The sequence below is a fragment of the Hypanus sabinus genome, chromosome 3, assembly GCF_030144855.1.
Source record: "Hypanus sabinus isolate sHypSab1 chromosome 3, sHypSab1.hap1, whole genome shotgun sequence".
In the NCBI taxonomy this organism is placed as follows: Eukaryota; Metazoa; Chordata; class Chondrichthyes; order Myliobatiformes; family Dasyatidae; genus Hypanus; species Hypanus sabinus.
In genome coordinates, this window is record NC_082708.1 from 147,313,333 (window position 1) to 147,327,127 (window position 13,795).

A 13,795-nucleotide genomic window follows, 5' to 3' on the forward strand; every position below is an offset into this window, starting at 1 on the left:
AATTCCCAGGGTTATCCCAATCAACTTTCTTGAATAAAGGAATGACATTGTCACCCTTCAATCCCCTGGAGACTCCTGTTAAATCCCAGGTCTATCATTCTGTTGGTCTCTGTATGCTTTTACCTGCAGATTTGCTTGTTATCTGGCTTGTAGATTAAAACTAGAGACTGTTTATTGCAGCATAGAAGTCTGTGTGCATTCACCAATCTTTGGAGCAGACACTGGTTAAAGCCTATAGTAACACTGGGAATGTGTGCTACCATGGGTTTACCACGGACACCTGCATAGTCGCAGGTGCTTCATAATATTTGATTCTGCCACTGAGGGTGAAGTAGTCAGAGTCCTGACCCTGAGATAATTGCCCAGTTACCATTTGAGATGGGTTCAGTAAATTGGTGCTGATTCAACAATAGCAAAAACGTTCATCTTTCCTTTTGAGACAGGAGTGGATTTACCATGTGGGATATGGTCCTACAACATTGAAGTATTAGAATGATTCTAGATTATTGATCTAGAGAATGAACTTGTGTCACATCATTTCAGTGAGGGAGTTTAAATAATTATAATATGCTTGTCTTAATAATGTCTTGTTCTGAAAACTCATCTGAATCATTTTTGGAGTCCTTGCCTCAGTTTCCCTCAATCACTTTGATACCCAGATCAGTAATTGTCCCCTTTAATAGCCTAATAATCCAATCAACCAGTGCTAAATCAGAGATGGTGAGAGTTCAGTGCTGTCCATATCCTGTGGACAAGTTATCCAAAGGCCTTTCAAATGCTCCACATTCAGTAGTCTCTTCGGAGTCTCTTGTCTGAAATGCTTGCTGAATATCACTTGTGTCCACCTAAATTAAACTGGTAATTTGGTTTATTATTGTCACAGACACTGAAGTAAAGTGAGAAACTTGGCGTTGCATCCATACAGATAATTTCCTCAAATCAGTACAATGGGGTCGTACAAGAGAGAAGCAATACCAGAATGCTGAATAAAGTGTTACAGTTACAGAGACAGTGCAGGCAGACTAAGGTTAATGACGATGATGAGGTAGATTGTGAGGTCAAGCATCCATTTTCATGTCCAAGAGGTGTGTTAAAATTTAGTGAGTGTCAATGGGAATATGCCAATTTCTTTAGTATCCTGAGGAAATACAGGCACTGATGTACTTTCCTGGCCATGGTGTCATTGTGGTTGGGCCAAGACAGGCATTTAATGATGTTTACTCCTTGGGATTTGAATCTCTCAAACAACTTGACCATAGCACTATTGATGAAAACAAGAGCGTGTACACTGTTCACTGAAATCAATGATTAGCTTTTTTGTTTGCTGAAATTGAGGAAAGGCTGGGAAACCTCAGTTAGGAGCCTTGCCTCAAATTGGATCTGGGCCAAGCCGGTGAAGTGGCAACTCTTCACATCTGTAAACTTCATCCTGTCATCAATGCAACCTTATGCAATGTCGCCCTTTCATGTCCCCCACTCCATTAAAGGGATTACTAATTAGCTTTATTTGTCACATGTACATTGAAACATAAAGTACATTGTTTGTGTCAATGACCAGCAAAGTCCAAGGATACGCTGGGGCACCATGCTTCTGGCACTAACATAGCTTGGCCACAACATACTAACACTAACCTGTATATCTTTGGAACATGGAAGGAAACTGGAGAACCTGGTGGAAGCTGACGTGGTCATGAAGGGAGTGTACAAACTCCTTATGTATAGTGGCAAGAACAGAACCTAGATCTCTGGAACTGTAAAGTGTTACACTAACCCCAATCCTCATTAAAAAGCCAAATAGACATTGCAAGTCTCAATATGGAACACTTGTCATTTTGTAGTGTACAGCCTAAGACAGCTGAGGAGTTTTCATGGGTGGGGTGCTTTTATCTTAATTCTTTTCTGTTTGTGCACATTGAACTGGGATTGGGACACCTTCCTTTTCAGGCATCAGGCACCAACTACAATCCAACAAAGTGCCTTGATGTAGCCTTAAAGTGCTGGCTTCTGTATCCATGTGAGCTTTCCTCCACTTACCACATGTATAATGCCACATGAGCTGGACATGGGTGTCTTGTTATTCTAGAGATCTGTATCTTGCCCACTTCTTGAAAAATGTTTTTGAACTTGATAAGAATTATGGAGGTTTAATTAAATTATAGAGGTAGACAAGAAATAAGAATAGGAGAAGACTCTTCGAGTCTGTCCCACCATTCAATGAGATAATTGTTAATCTGATCTTGCTCTGCCATCTATTTTTCTTACTGTTTGCCTGTAGCCCTTAAGATTCCCTTGCCCAAAATCCTTCTATGTTTGGACAAATTAAATTATCTCTAAGCATTAAAACATAAATAACCTGAAACTTCACAAACTGTTTCTTTCAAAATTCACTTAATTATTGAAATTTGTAATTAATCCCCTTTTGACCAAAGATAATTCACTGTTTGTGGGTAGTTTAGTTACACAGAAGCTGACTTACCTCTGAGACTCTACCTATGCAGACATTCAGGGTAAGCTAAGATGAGTTTGAATGATTGTGCCTTTATGCCTATTATGTGGTTAACAGCAAATCAACCATGTATTCTGCACATTAAGTGGGTGTATTTTAATGATAGTGACAGTATACAACAGATGATGTCAAAGAAACAGCCCATTATACTGTACATCAGGCCAGATATTTTGTTCCATTATGGGCAAATAAGTGAGAACTTGTGGATACCAATTCAATGTTGCCAATTTTTCTGGTGCTGAGGTTATCCTCCGCAGTTCCATGACAGATTTTCAAACTAACTCTTTGAAGAAATTGTACTCTGTGGATATTGTAAAATGTAAAGTGATGATCCCTAGCCAAAAAGGAAATGCGGCAAGTGAGTTAGGTTTAAGTCTGGAGGCAATTGAAGCAGAAGAACCAAAGGCTCAGCTCTACCACTGTAATGGCTTAAACCTAACAGACAATTAATGAGATTCATAAGGCCTGGCTGAAGTAGAATTAGATAGTTGTCATTTTCCTCAGAACTGCTAGAGTTTCTAATACAGCAGAGAAACCAGTTACTAGCTTCTATGCCTGTTGTAGTTACTATGGTCATCCATTTTTCCTGAAGCATATTTTACCCATTGTGTATAGGGTATTGGAATGTCCAATAGAATGTTTAAACTTTTCATTCTGAGGACTTTTTGATCCTTTTAAGGACATTTATATAACAAGATGAGTTTGCAAATTCTGTTTAGTGAAATAAATTATCCATTTGGAAAGGTTTTGAATATGAGTAGCGGATGTATAGTAAAGAATTCAACTAGTGATGCTACATTTGAGAGAACAGATGTATTTGGTTTGTGTTACTTTAGACATAAGTAAACTAATTGAGATGTTTGAGGGTTACAAGATTTAATGGAAATGCAGGGAAACAAGATCTTATGTGGGGACAAAAGTGGGTTATAATCTTAAGGATTTAAACCTGATTACAACCAGGCAGATCAAGATAGCATAGAATGGTGAAAATGGGAAATTCTAGGCACCAAAAAGAAATTGGTCTTGATAAATTAAATATTTCAGAAATGATGGATTTTATTAGGCAAGACGAAGAAGGCTTACAGAACTAGATAGGAAAATGGGCTATAATACAAAGCAGAATCAGTTATTGTTTATTAAGTTACCAATGTCATTATGCTCATGAAGGGTGAACAACTTGGAAAGACTGAACAAGTTTGATAGGCTGAATGGTCTATTCCTGTTCCATTGTTTCTAATGAATCATATTATTAAACATTCATATTTCTTAGTGCAGAGGAAATCATTCTGCCCATCAAGGCTGGGCCAGCTCTCGGAGAAATCACACCAACCCATCCCCTCCATCTATTTCCCTGTAACAGATTTTTTTTTCACATACCCATCAATCGTAATGCTCAGTTGTGTTGAGCAACATCATTGGAGGGAGCTAAGCTTTAAAGGAGAAGAGATAGAGGGATGGAAAGTTTTAAGGAGGGAATCACAGATAGTAAAGAGAGGAGGGAATTCTCCTGGTTGTCAAAATTTGTAGTCAGTAACCCTATTGCTGCAGAAAATACATTCCTCTTAAAGCATGGTAGACCTATTCTCAATGGATGGTCTTATGCCCCACTGACAGCTACTACTTGAAGTGATGCTTGAGATATCAGAGTGCCACTTATAGATGTTTGAGGGATGTTACAGAAGGGTGAATGACATGGAAAGACTGAACAAGTTTGATAGGCTGAATGGTCTATTCCTGTTCCATTGTTCCTAATGAATCATATTATTAAACATTCATAGTTCTTTGGATTCAATTGGTGTCCTTTGCTATTTGAGACTTTTCCATAGTTAGTGCAAAGCCTGGACAATGAAGACAGCATTAAGTAGTCTGAAAAGTGATCATGGATTTAGAACATGCAACAACAACAGCAAAAGAACAGATTACCTTGGGAAGTGAGACATTCTTTCATTTAGGCCGTTACATTTTACAGGTGAATTTTCCAGAAGGACATGAATGAACCATATGTGTTTTGTTTATAATTATTTGGTAATTTTCATTGGCATTTTAGATTATATTGGCTTCTTTTAAATCCCAAATTCTTTAACTTTCTGTTTTTTTAATGTTCCAGCTGATATATTGATGCATGAACTCATCTCTGGAACATTATTGCAATCCTCTAGATACTAGTCCAGTGGTTCCATCTGGAATTTATTTGTTACAAGTTTGGCTATTACATAGAGATAGCAAATTCTCCAAATTGGAAAGCTCCAAGAAAATTTCCTTCTCTTGAACATGTCCTCTCTTGTTTGGTATGTCCAGCTGAAACCTTCGTGTTCTCATGAGTAGCAGTATAAGATCTTGCATTATTATTTCAAGGAGCAGGGAAGGATTCTGTAGATCTCTATACTCACTATCCCCTAATAAACTCATAAAAATGTAGACAATCTTGTGACTTATTTCAACAACATTTATGAGAGCAAGTGATATCTGTAAACCCGTTGCTCTCCTCTCCAATGCTGCAGCAAAAGTTATACTTAAGAATACCATCATTACTATTAAGTACTTCGATGGTGATCTGTGGCAATAGAAGATTTTGAATAACTGCAATACTCTTTCTGGGTATAACTACCCCAGGAATTTTATAAAACCTTCCAGTTGCATAGCTCTCTAAGACTGTTATTTGTCCTCTATGAGGAAAGAGATGAAATTAGTTGCTTGACTAAACTGAGTATCAGGTCAATTTAAGATTTTGTTCTTTGTTGTTATTGGTCATTCCAGAATTGTTAGAATGAATTCAAAACCTAAAGTGGTCTACTGTGGAGTGGCTCAAATACTGTGGAGGAACTTAGTTGCACAGTCTGGAGCAGGATGGCTTTCGGGTCTGGGGCAGTACCATGTTCATAGGAGACCTGAATGCAAGAGATCCTTTTCTTTTGGAGAGCCTAAACCTATCTATTCTTGCTAATCCATCTGACAGTAGCCGGATGTAACCCAGACTAATTTTGCTTTCAAACAACATTTGGATTTATTATTTGTTTTCTCTGTGAATCCATCTATTATTTCCCTACTTTCAGACAGTACTTGACATGACACCAATTTCAAACGGTACCATTTTCAACTTAACCCCCCTCAGACCAGTACCACTTGTGATCCGGTTTATGCTACCTGAACATATCCCTGTCCTCCGACAATACTTAACCTGACCATTGAGGATTAGGCATAGTGGGGCTTGTTTTCTTCCTCTCTGGGAAATACCGTGATTTAAAAAATTCCCAGGGAAACTATTCATAATCTGTGATATAATAAATTGTTTATGATAAGCAAATTAGTCCATTTATAAAATGACCCTCAAAATACTGATCTTTAACACTAATTACTGTGCACATTTAAATGCCTCAAGTTATTTGCTTATGCTTGGAGCTATGCCTGGGGTTTGGTCAACCACTGGTGCGATTCTATTGCTTTCAAAGATCACATTGACTCTGGAACTTGCACAGTTCTCATGTTAACAGAGACTCGATTATATCCAAAGTAATAAATTTGGCAGGGACTCCTCAAACAACTTTTGTGTGAGGCTACTCTTTATAAACAGTATTGTAAGTTATCTGTAAATATTATTCGTCAGCCTCCTCCGATTGCCAGTTTGTCCCTAGAGATTATTTTATGGCTCTTCTGCGCTGACCAAGTCGTAGGCGGCTTCTCAATGAATGCCAGATGCAGCCTGGTCCGTTATAATGCGTGTGTGAGAGAGTGTGTGTGCGTTCGCTATGAAGTGCCCTTTTCAGACTGCAGATTCTGCAACTTCGGGACACATCTTGGCTTGGGAAGTGAGTAGATGAAGTCTTTTTGCAAGTTATACGAATCAACGTGCAAAGAAAGAAAGATTATGACCGGGGATGGATTACAATGGAACTCTTGTCTAGGAATTCCTATTTGTGGATCTTGTTCTGTCTGCAATGAAAGTCTTTAATTCCGCGTTCCTGTGAATTCTAAGTCTAGTTCAGAGAAGGAAACTCAGGCCGACGTTTAATTCATCACAGGCCTCATCATCAGCATGACTAAGTTCCTGATGCTATGAATGGTGGTTTCCTTTATGCGTTGTTCTTCGATTTTATCACGTTACAAATCCACGCGGCGATATCCAAATATATTGGGCTGCCCTCTGCTAAAGAGACTGGAGCGAGCAATGCGCCCCAATTCCTGTGTAATATTCAAGGGTTCCCAATAAATCTTGCGACTGAAACAATCTACGGGCGTATTGCAAAGTAAGTTTGGTGTGATCAAAATCACAGCTGGTTGGGTGAAATTGGACGCGGTAAATTTGGCGGTTATTCCTGATTCACTTGCTCTCCTGTAATACCAGCGTGTTGAAGGACTGCCAGTTACGAGTGACTATCCTTCCGGAAGTTACTGTTGCCGCAGTTTGGCTATTAAACGGTTAATGGTCTGAATGTTTCGGTATGTCACAGTTCTTCAGGGTAATTCCACATGCCGCTAGAGAAACGTGGTTACCAATGTAATATTTACTTTCTTAGACAGTTGTGAGCACCGAACGGCGTTGTTGTTTTCTTCAAAATGAAGTTTAATTAAGGAGATGCAACTTTCTAAATGATATGCGTTTGGCTTTTTTTTATATCTGCTAGGAAATATTCCCTTCAACGGAGTGTGGATAATGATGTGAGCAGGAAATGGCTGAGAAACAAGTAAAGACTTCCTTCCTTTTTGTTCGATTGCAGTCTCCATCCAACTCCAGATTAAAATGTACAGAGACCAACACCGGCCGCCAACTGGGCTCCGGTCTCGCCAACTATCAGCCGGCGTCACCCACAAACAAGGGAGGCGTGGCTGCCGGTTGTCAGGACAACGTCAAACAAGCCAGCGAGGGTCTGTGTGATGATGGCCGCCGCTGGCCAGATGTTCGGTGCTGCGGATCGTGCCGGAGCAGCGGCAGCATCAGCACCGGCAATGCATGCAAGTTTGGCAACTGGTCCCCCCAGCTCTCACCCTTAGCCGGTCCCTCCGCCAGCAAGGCTGTAAACTTCCTGAATCTGGTCACCCCCCAAAAGAGTCCCCAGTCTGGAAACTGGAATGGGGACTCCGAACAAGCTCCAGGGATACTTCCCCCTTCAGTGTCTCCGTCAAGAGCATCAGCCGCCGGCTCTTGGGGCACGCCCACCAAGTATCATGTGTCCAGTTCCAGGAAGGACGGGGTCCGGTGGAAAGTACAAGTCAGCAAGCCGAACGTGGTGGAGGCGCCCATCTTTCGCAAGTCTCCCCTCTCAATGAATCAGCGATTCAGTTCTGGGGTTGTGGATTGGTCTCCAAGATCGATGGGCACACAGGACAGGGCACCCCACCCTTACCACCCAGCTCCAGGGCTCTCAGGAACAACCAGCTCTCCAACAAGCCCCAACGCCCTTCAAAAGGTAAGGACTACCCCTTAATCTCGTGCTTAAAGAACCTTGGTGGATTTCAGGATTTCTGAGAGTTTATCCGAATAGGTATATTTTATTCATTAGAATAGGACTGGTGAACTGTCATGTGTCAGATTTTGCACAACGTACAGCCTTCTCAGTTACTGCAACTGTTGACGGGCAGTCGCAGCATCCTGTCATTAAATAGTCGTTAAACCAGTGAATATGCAGGTCGATTTGGCTCTGGACATGGTACAATTGGGATTAATGAATATGAAGAGGTATATTTCTACTCGGCAGCTTTTTGCAAGAAATCTTGGGGCAGTTTTGTTTCTGGCCAAATGGCGTCACTAAGACGGAACTATCTAAACTGTGGAAGCAATTGCTCAGCATTATCTCTGTTAAAATAAAGCCTGTAATAGGAAATGATCTTTGATTTTGAAACACAGTGGACATTCTTTTAAACATGCTGCACTCAGTGCATCCTGACGTATCGATTTAATACCATACGCAGATGTTTCCTGAACAGGTGATTTTTAAAGGGTAAAATTCAATGCGTAATTTGCGACTGCTCTGCCATTCTAGTTTGGGGCTCAGTGTAGCTCAAGATGAAATGATAAACTACTGTACTACCTCACTATTTCGATTTTACTTTATTTCTTGTAATTTACAGTGAACTTATGTATTCCACAGTACTGCTGTCACAAAACAGCAATTTTCATGACATAAGCTAGTGATAATAAACTTGATTATGATAATTAATAGTAAATTAAAAGTATATTTCAGTATGACAAGAATACAAATAATGACCACATTAAGTTGGGTGAAAGGCATGATTAAAGCATACACATGTGAGTATAGAGCACAAGGGAACTAAAATAATCTAGGCTCCTCCGTTCTTAGGTATTGTGAATTTTAAGATATTTCCAAACTGTTCCATTGTTGCAATGCAGAGCAATGAAGATAAAAATGGTTAAAGATGATACATTTTTAGAAAAAAAGTAACAGAAACACAACTGTTTTATACCTTAAAAGTTCAATGGAGCAAATCTTGCCCAGTTTGGCCCATTCCTCAGACTTGCATTCATCCTTTGAGTTCTCTTCTTGCCAGTACTGTCCTTTTTTTGGACATGTGGCCCTTGTTATTCTGGCTATCCCGATCTAGCAGCAAGGTGTGGTGAGGAGGCCTCCTCTGGAGTACTATTGGTGCCTGGACAGTCTTGGTCATAAAAGGCAATATTAGCTCTCAAAGTCTGTGAGTCTCTGTCAGAATTATTGTGTTTCTGAAATTAATCATTTTTTAAAATTGCTTCAAATAAACGAACACATTAAAATGAAAAAAGGATTCCATTAAAGCACAAATCAATTAATAAATAAATTAAACCAATACAGGTAAGTGAGAAAAACAGAACATCGTTCCAATCCACAGGTTTTGATTACTATTTCAAAAGCATGGCGATTTCAGTCCATGGGCAGGGTTGAGGTGGACTTCCCAGAGGCAGGCTGGGGAATATGGTTTCCAATTCAATTCAACCCAAATACTGTACTAGCAATACCCCTTCTACCATAATTATTTATGCTGAAGGATTTGTTAAGTACTATGAAATAAAAAGAATTGGCATTCTGAAACTGCTCATTAGAATCCCTGGGAACCATGTAATCTCACTTGTGATTAATGTTGTCTTGATTGATTATGCTAAAACTAAAAATTGCTTCTTTACACAGTCTTGTGCATGGTCTTAACTTGTGATTTTGTAAGTTTTTCTTAACCCTGTGGGTGTATATATTTAATGGCATTATGATTGGTAATGGAAGGCAAACTGAGAGTATGTTTACAGAATTATTATTCCTCGCTTTTTAGGAGATTTTTGTGGGTCCTCCTCTGGAGCTATGGAACAGCCTCATGCATAGTTCTGTTGTCAAGGCAACCACAAATGGCTCTTTAGAATTCATTTAGTTGTTCAGTTGAACCATGGACTAAATAATAGGAAGAATAAAGTGCATTTGCATGAAAATAACATTGAAGAAATTAATAAGAATGTAATTTTGCTTCTGGCTTTAGTTGCCAAAGCATTCAAATTGGTAGAAACTTTGCTGTCTCCAGCTAACCCCAGGGATGGACATTTAAAGAGTTGGTTAAACTAATTGAATATTATGGGTACACCACCCTCTTTCCTGCAGTTCAACAGGGTAAGAATAATAGTTCAACCTGGACCAACCTATTGAAGTCTGTCATTAATTTGGGATGGATTGCTAAACCCCGATTATGGTGCAGGTTTGGAAAGTGACAGAGTATGAAGTGTATGCGATCAAAGAAGAGTTACTCAGTAAGAAAATATTGAGCTTTCTGTGGGATTTGATAGTGTCTAGGCAATGGAGTCTCTGGTTAAACAAGCACTTTGAGATCACTCAGCAAAGGTTTGGAATTTAATAATAAAAAATAGTTTATTGATCCTGAGTGGGAAATTCTTCTGTGAAAAACACACTTAGCAGTGGTCAAGGATTACATCTGCAAACTGGAGCCCCTACATTCACCTATCGACACAACCGACCAACAGATGATGCGATAGCCACAGCCCTACACACCGTCCTTACACATCTTGAGAAGAAGGATGCTTATATGAGAATGCTGTTCAGCATTCAACACCTTACTTCCATCCAGGCTCGACAAGAAGCTCAGAGACCTCGGCCTTGACCCTGCCTTTTGCAGCTGGATCCTGGACTTCCTGTCAGATTGCTGGCAGGTGTTAAGAGTGGGCTCACACATCTTTGCCCCTCTGACCCTCAATACTGAAGACCTCAGGGTTGCATACTGAATCTTCTCCTTTAATCCCTGTACACCCATGACTGTGTCGCCACCCACAGCTCCAATCTGCTAATTAAATTTGTCGACGACACTACATTGATTGGCCTTATCTCAAACAATAACGAGGTGGCCTACAGGGAAGAAGTCATCTCTCTGACACAGTGGTGTCAAGAAAACAACCTCTCCCTCAATGTCACAAAAACAAAGCAGTTGGTTGTGGATTGCAGGAGGAATGTAGATGGGCTAACCCCTATTGACATCAATGGATTGGGGTTGAGAGGGATTGAGGTTGAGCTTCAATGGATTGAGGTTGAGCTTCAAGTTCCTCAGCATCCACATCACTGAGGACTTCACGTGGTCTGTACACACCAGCTGTGTGATGAAAAAGGCACAACAGCGCCTCCTTCACCTCAGATGGTTGAGGGAGTTTGGTATGGGCCCCCAAATCCTAAGAAGTTTCTACAGGGGCATGACTGAGAGCATCCTGACTGGCTGCATCACTGCCTGGCATGGGTACTGTACCTCCCTCAATCGCAGGACTCTGCAGAGAGTGGTGAGGACAGCCCAGAGCATCTGTAGATGTGAACTTCCCATGATTCAGGATATTTACAAGGACAGGTGTGTAAAAAGGGTGCATAGGATCACTGGGGTCACCCAAGTCACCCCAACCACAATCTATTCCATCTCCTACCATCTGGGAAGAGGTACCGCAGCATAAAAGCCAGGACCAACAGGCTCTGGGATAGCTTCTTCCACCAGGCCATCAGACTGATGAACTCACTCTGATTTGAGTGTACTCTATATTACATTGACTGTTCTATTTATTATAAATTATTAAGATTGCAACTGAGATGGAGATGTAACGTAAAAATTTTTACTCCTAATGTATGTGAAGGATGTAAGAAATAAAGTCAATTTAATTCAGTTCATTTCAATTCAATTCTAACAGTAGGCAGCCATTGATCCCAGGTGATCACGGGTTTGTGCCTCTGGTGGACTGTATCCTTTCCAAGGCGCAAGTCTGAGCAGAAAGATTTAAAGAACCCGTGCATTGGGTTCCCCCTCTCTACATCACTGATGTAGTCCAAGGGAAGGGCAATTGCTGATACAGCTTGGCACCAGTGTTGCCGCAGAGGTTGCCAGAGTGAAGTTGTAACAACATCAAACTGCCTTAGGGACCTCTGCTCCAGATTTCTTCCTTGGGGTTTACTCCTGAAGCCTTTCCCATGGCCGCAAGACAGAGGAGGTTTAAAATCAGAGTTTTCCTTCTCCTAGGCGGGCTGCCATCCAAATCTGATGAGCCCCACCTGCCCGAAGCAACTGGTTTTGAGGCGCCAGTGGTCTGCATTGGGCCCTTCCTCTTGTCAGTAGAAACAGTTCCGCTGGGCCTAGAAGCTAAGACAAGTGTGAAGGCCAAGAGTTGGACTTTGTTGTCAGAGTCACATGCCATTTGCAGCACTTTATAGGTAGTGGGAGCTTATGACAACCTTAGGAACCTGTGCAGACTTAATAATAAAGTACAGAATAATTATATACACAATAACTATTTACCAATGTCCAATAATAATGTACAAAGTAATAAAGCAGAGACTATTGTACTATGATGTGTGTTCTGTCGCACAGAGATGAACTGTTGCATATGTTTATTGCATTTGGTAGGAAAGATTTTCTGTTATGATCCTTGTGACAATGGAGCTGAATGAGTCTGTTCAAAAGGGTGCTCCACTGCTTATGCAGGAGGTCATGGAGAGGATGTGCCAGATTGTCCACAATGGATAACAGTTTGTTTAGTGCCATCCTCTCCACCACTAACTCAAAAGAGTCCAGGTTGTAGCCAAGGATGGATCCCGCCTTCTTGATGAGTTTATTTAGTCTTTTTGCAACACCAGCACCGATGCTGCTCACCCCCCCCCCCCCCCCCCACCAACATAAAGCAGCAAGGAAGACTGCACTCACTGCAACAGACTGTAATCCGGGGCTAAGCTGAAGTGCATATTCAGAAAATGGGAAGAATAATGTGATGGACGGACACTATCTGTGTGGAAGTTAATGTGCGCAGACATAGAGTCTATTTGCTGTAATTGTGGTATCAAGGGACTTACTTTGATTGTTTTCTTGAAAGTAAAGTAAGAACACAGAGAACACGCAGTGCAAAGCTGCTGGAATGAATGGGAAATATAAACAATGAAGACAGCCGTGACCTATATGAAGCTTATGAACTATTCACATTACTGAACAGATTCACACATATACTGGAAGGAATAGAGGTCATTGAAAATCGGCACTAATGCTGCAATATTGAGTATTTGTGAGGAGCTGTGTAATGTCCACCATTTGTGCCAATGTGATCCCACAACTTCATCTTCCCCACCCCCTCCTTTCCTCCACCCTCACCTGACTCCCGGGCATGCTCAGTTTTGCCCCATCTACCCCTCCTTGACCCCAGCACTTTCACTGCAAAAGCAGAAAGGCAACACTTGTTCTACACTACTTCAGTTTGCACTGTTACACTTTGCACTGTTCTGTGGTTTTGTACTCATTGCTGTATTCATTGTTGTGTTTATTATTACCATGAATTCTCTTTACTCTGTGAGCTTCGCACAAGCAAGGAATGGGAGTGCTGCCACAAGAGAGCAGGACCCTCACCATCCAGCCCACGTGAAGGGTCTCAGCTTGAAACGTCGACTTTACGCTTTTCCATAGATTCAGCCTGGCGTGCTGAGTTGCCCTGGCATTTTGTGTGTGTTGCTTGGATTTCCAGCATCTGCAGATTTTCTCTTGTCCATGCTCTTTTCTCGCTGCTGCTGTTAGGAAGAAGGTACAGGAGCCTTGGTCCCACACTACCAGGTTCAGGAAAAGTTATCTTAACAGTTCTATTTCTCTGTTCTACTCTGAATGCCTTCAAGAAAATGAATCTCAAGATATATCTCAACATATATGTGCTCTGGTAATACATTTACTTTGAAATTTTGCATTTCTTTTAATTCAAATTGCTGTACCAGTCAGGGTACTCCACCTTGAAAGCATGTTATCTGTTTGGCAGTTTGAAGGAACTTGTGCAAGAGTCAGAAGAGTCCTCACCTGGAAATC

At 41.0% G+C, this 13,795-nt stretch overlaps 1 protein-coding gene across 2 annotated transcripts in view; it reads left to right on the forward strand.

Annotated features, from left to right (window-relative positions):
- psd3l (pleckstrin and Sec7 domain containing 3, like) overlaps positions 1-13,795 on the forward strand; it is a 476,452-nt gene that overhangs the window by 4,141 nt on the left and 458,516 nt on the right. The window contains exon 2 of one of the 2 annotated variants that reach the window (XM_059965341.1): positions 7,129-7,911. The exons of the other annotated variant lie outside the window; for it this stretch is intronic. Within the exon in view, the coding sequence (XP_059821324.1) occupies positions 7,174-7,911 (738 nt within the window). The 5' untranslated portion in view covers positions 7,129-7,173. The remainder of the gene's footprint in view (positions 1-7,128; positions 7,912-13,795) is intronic. 2 annotated transcript variants of the gene reach the window in all.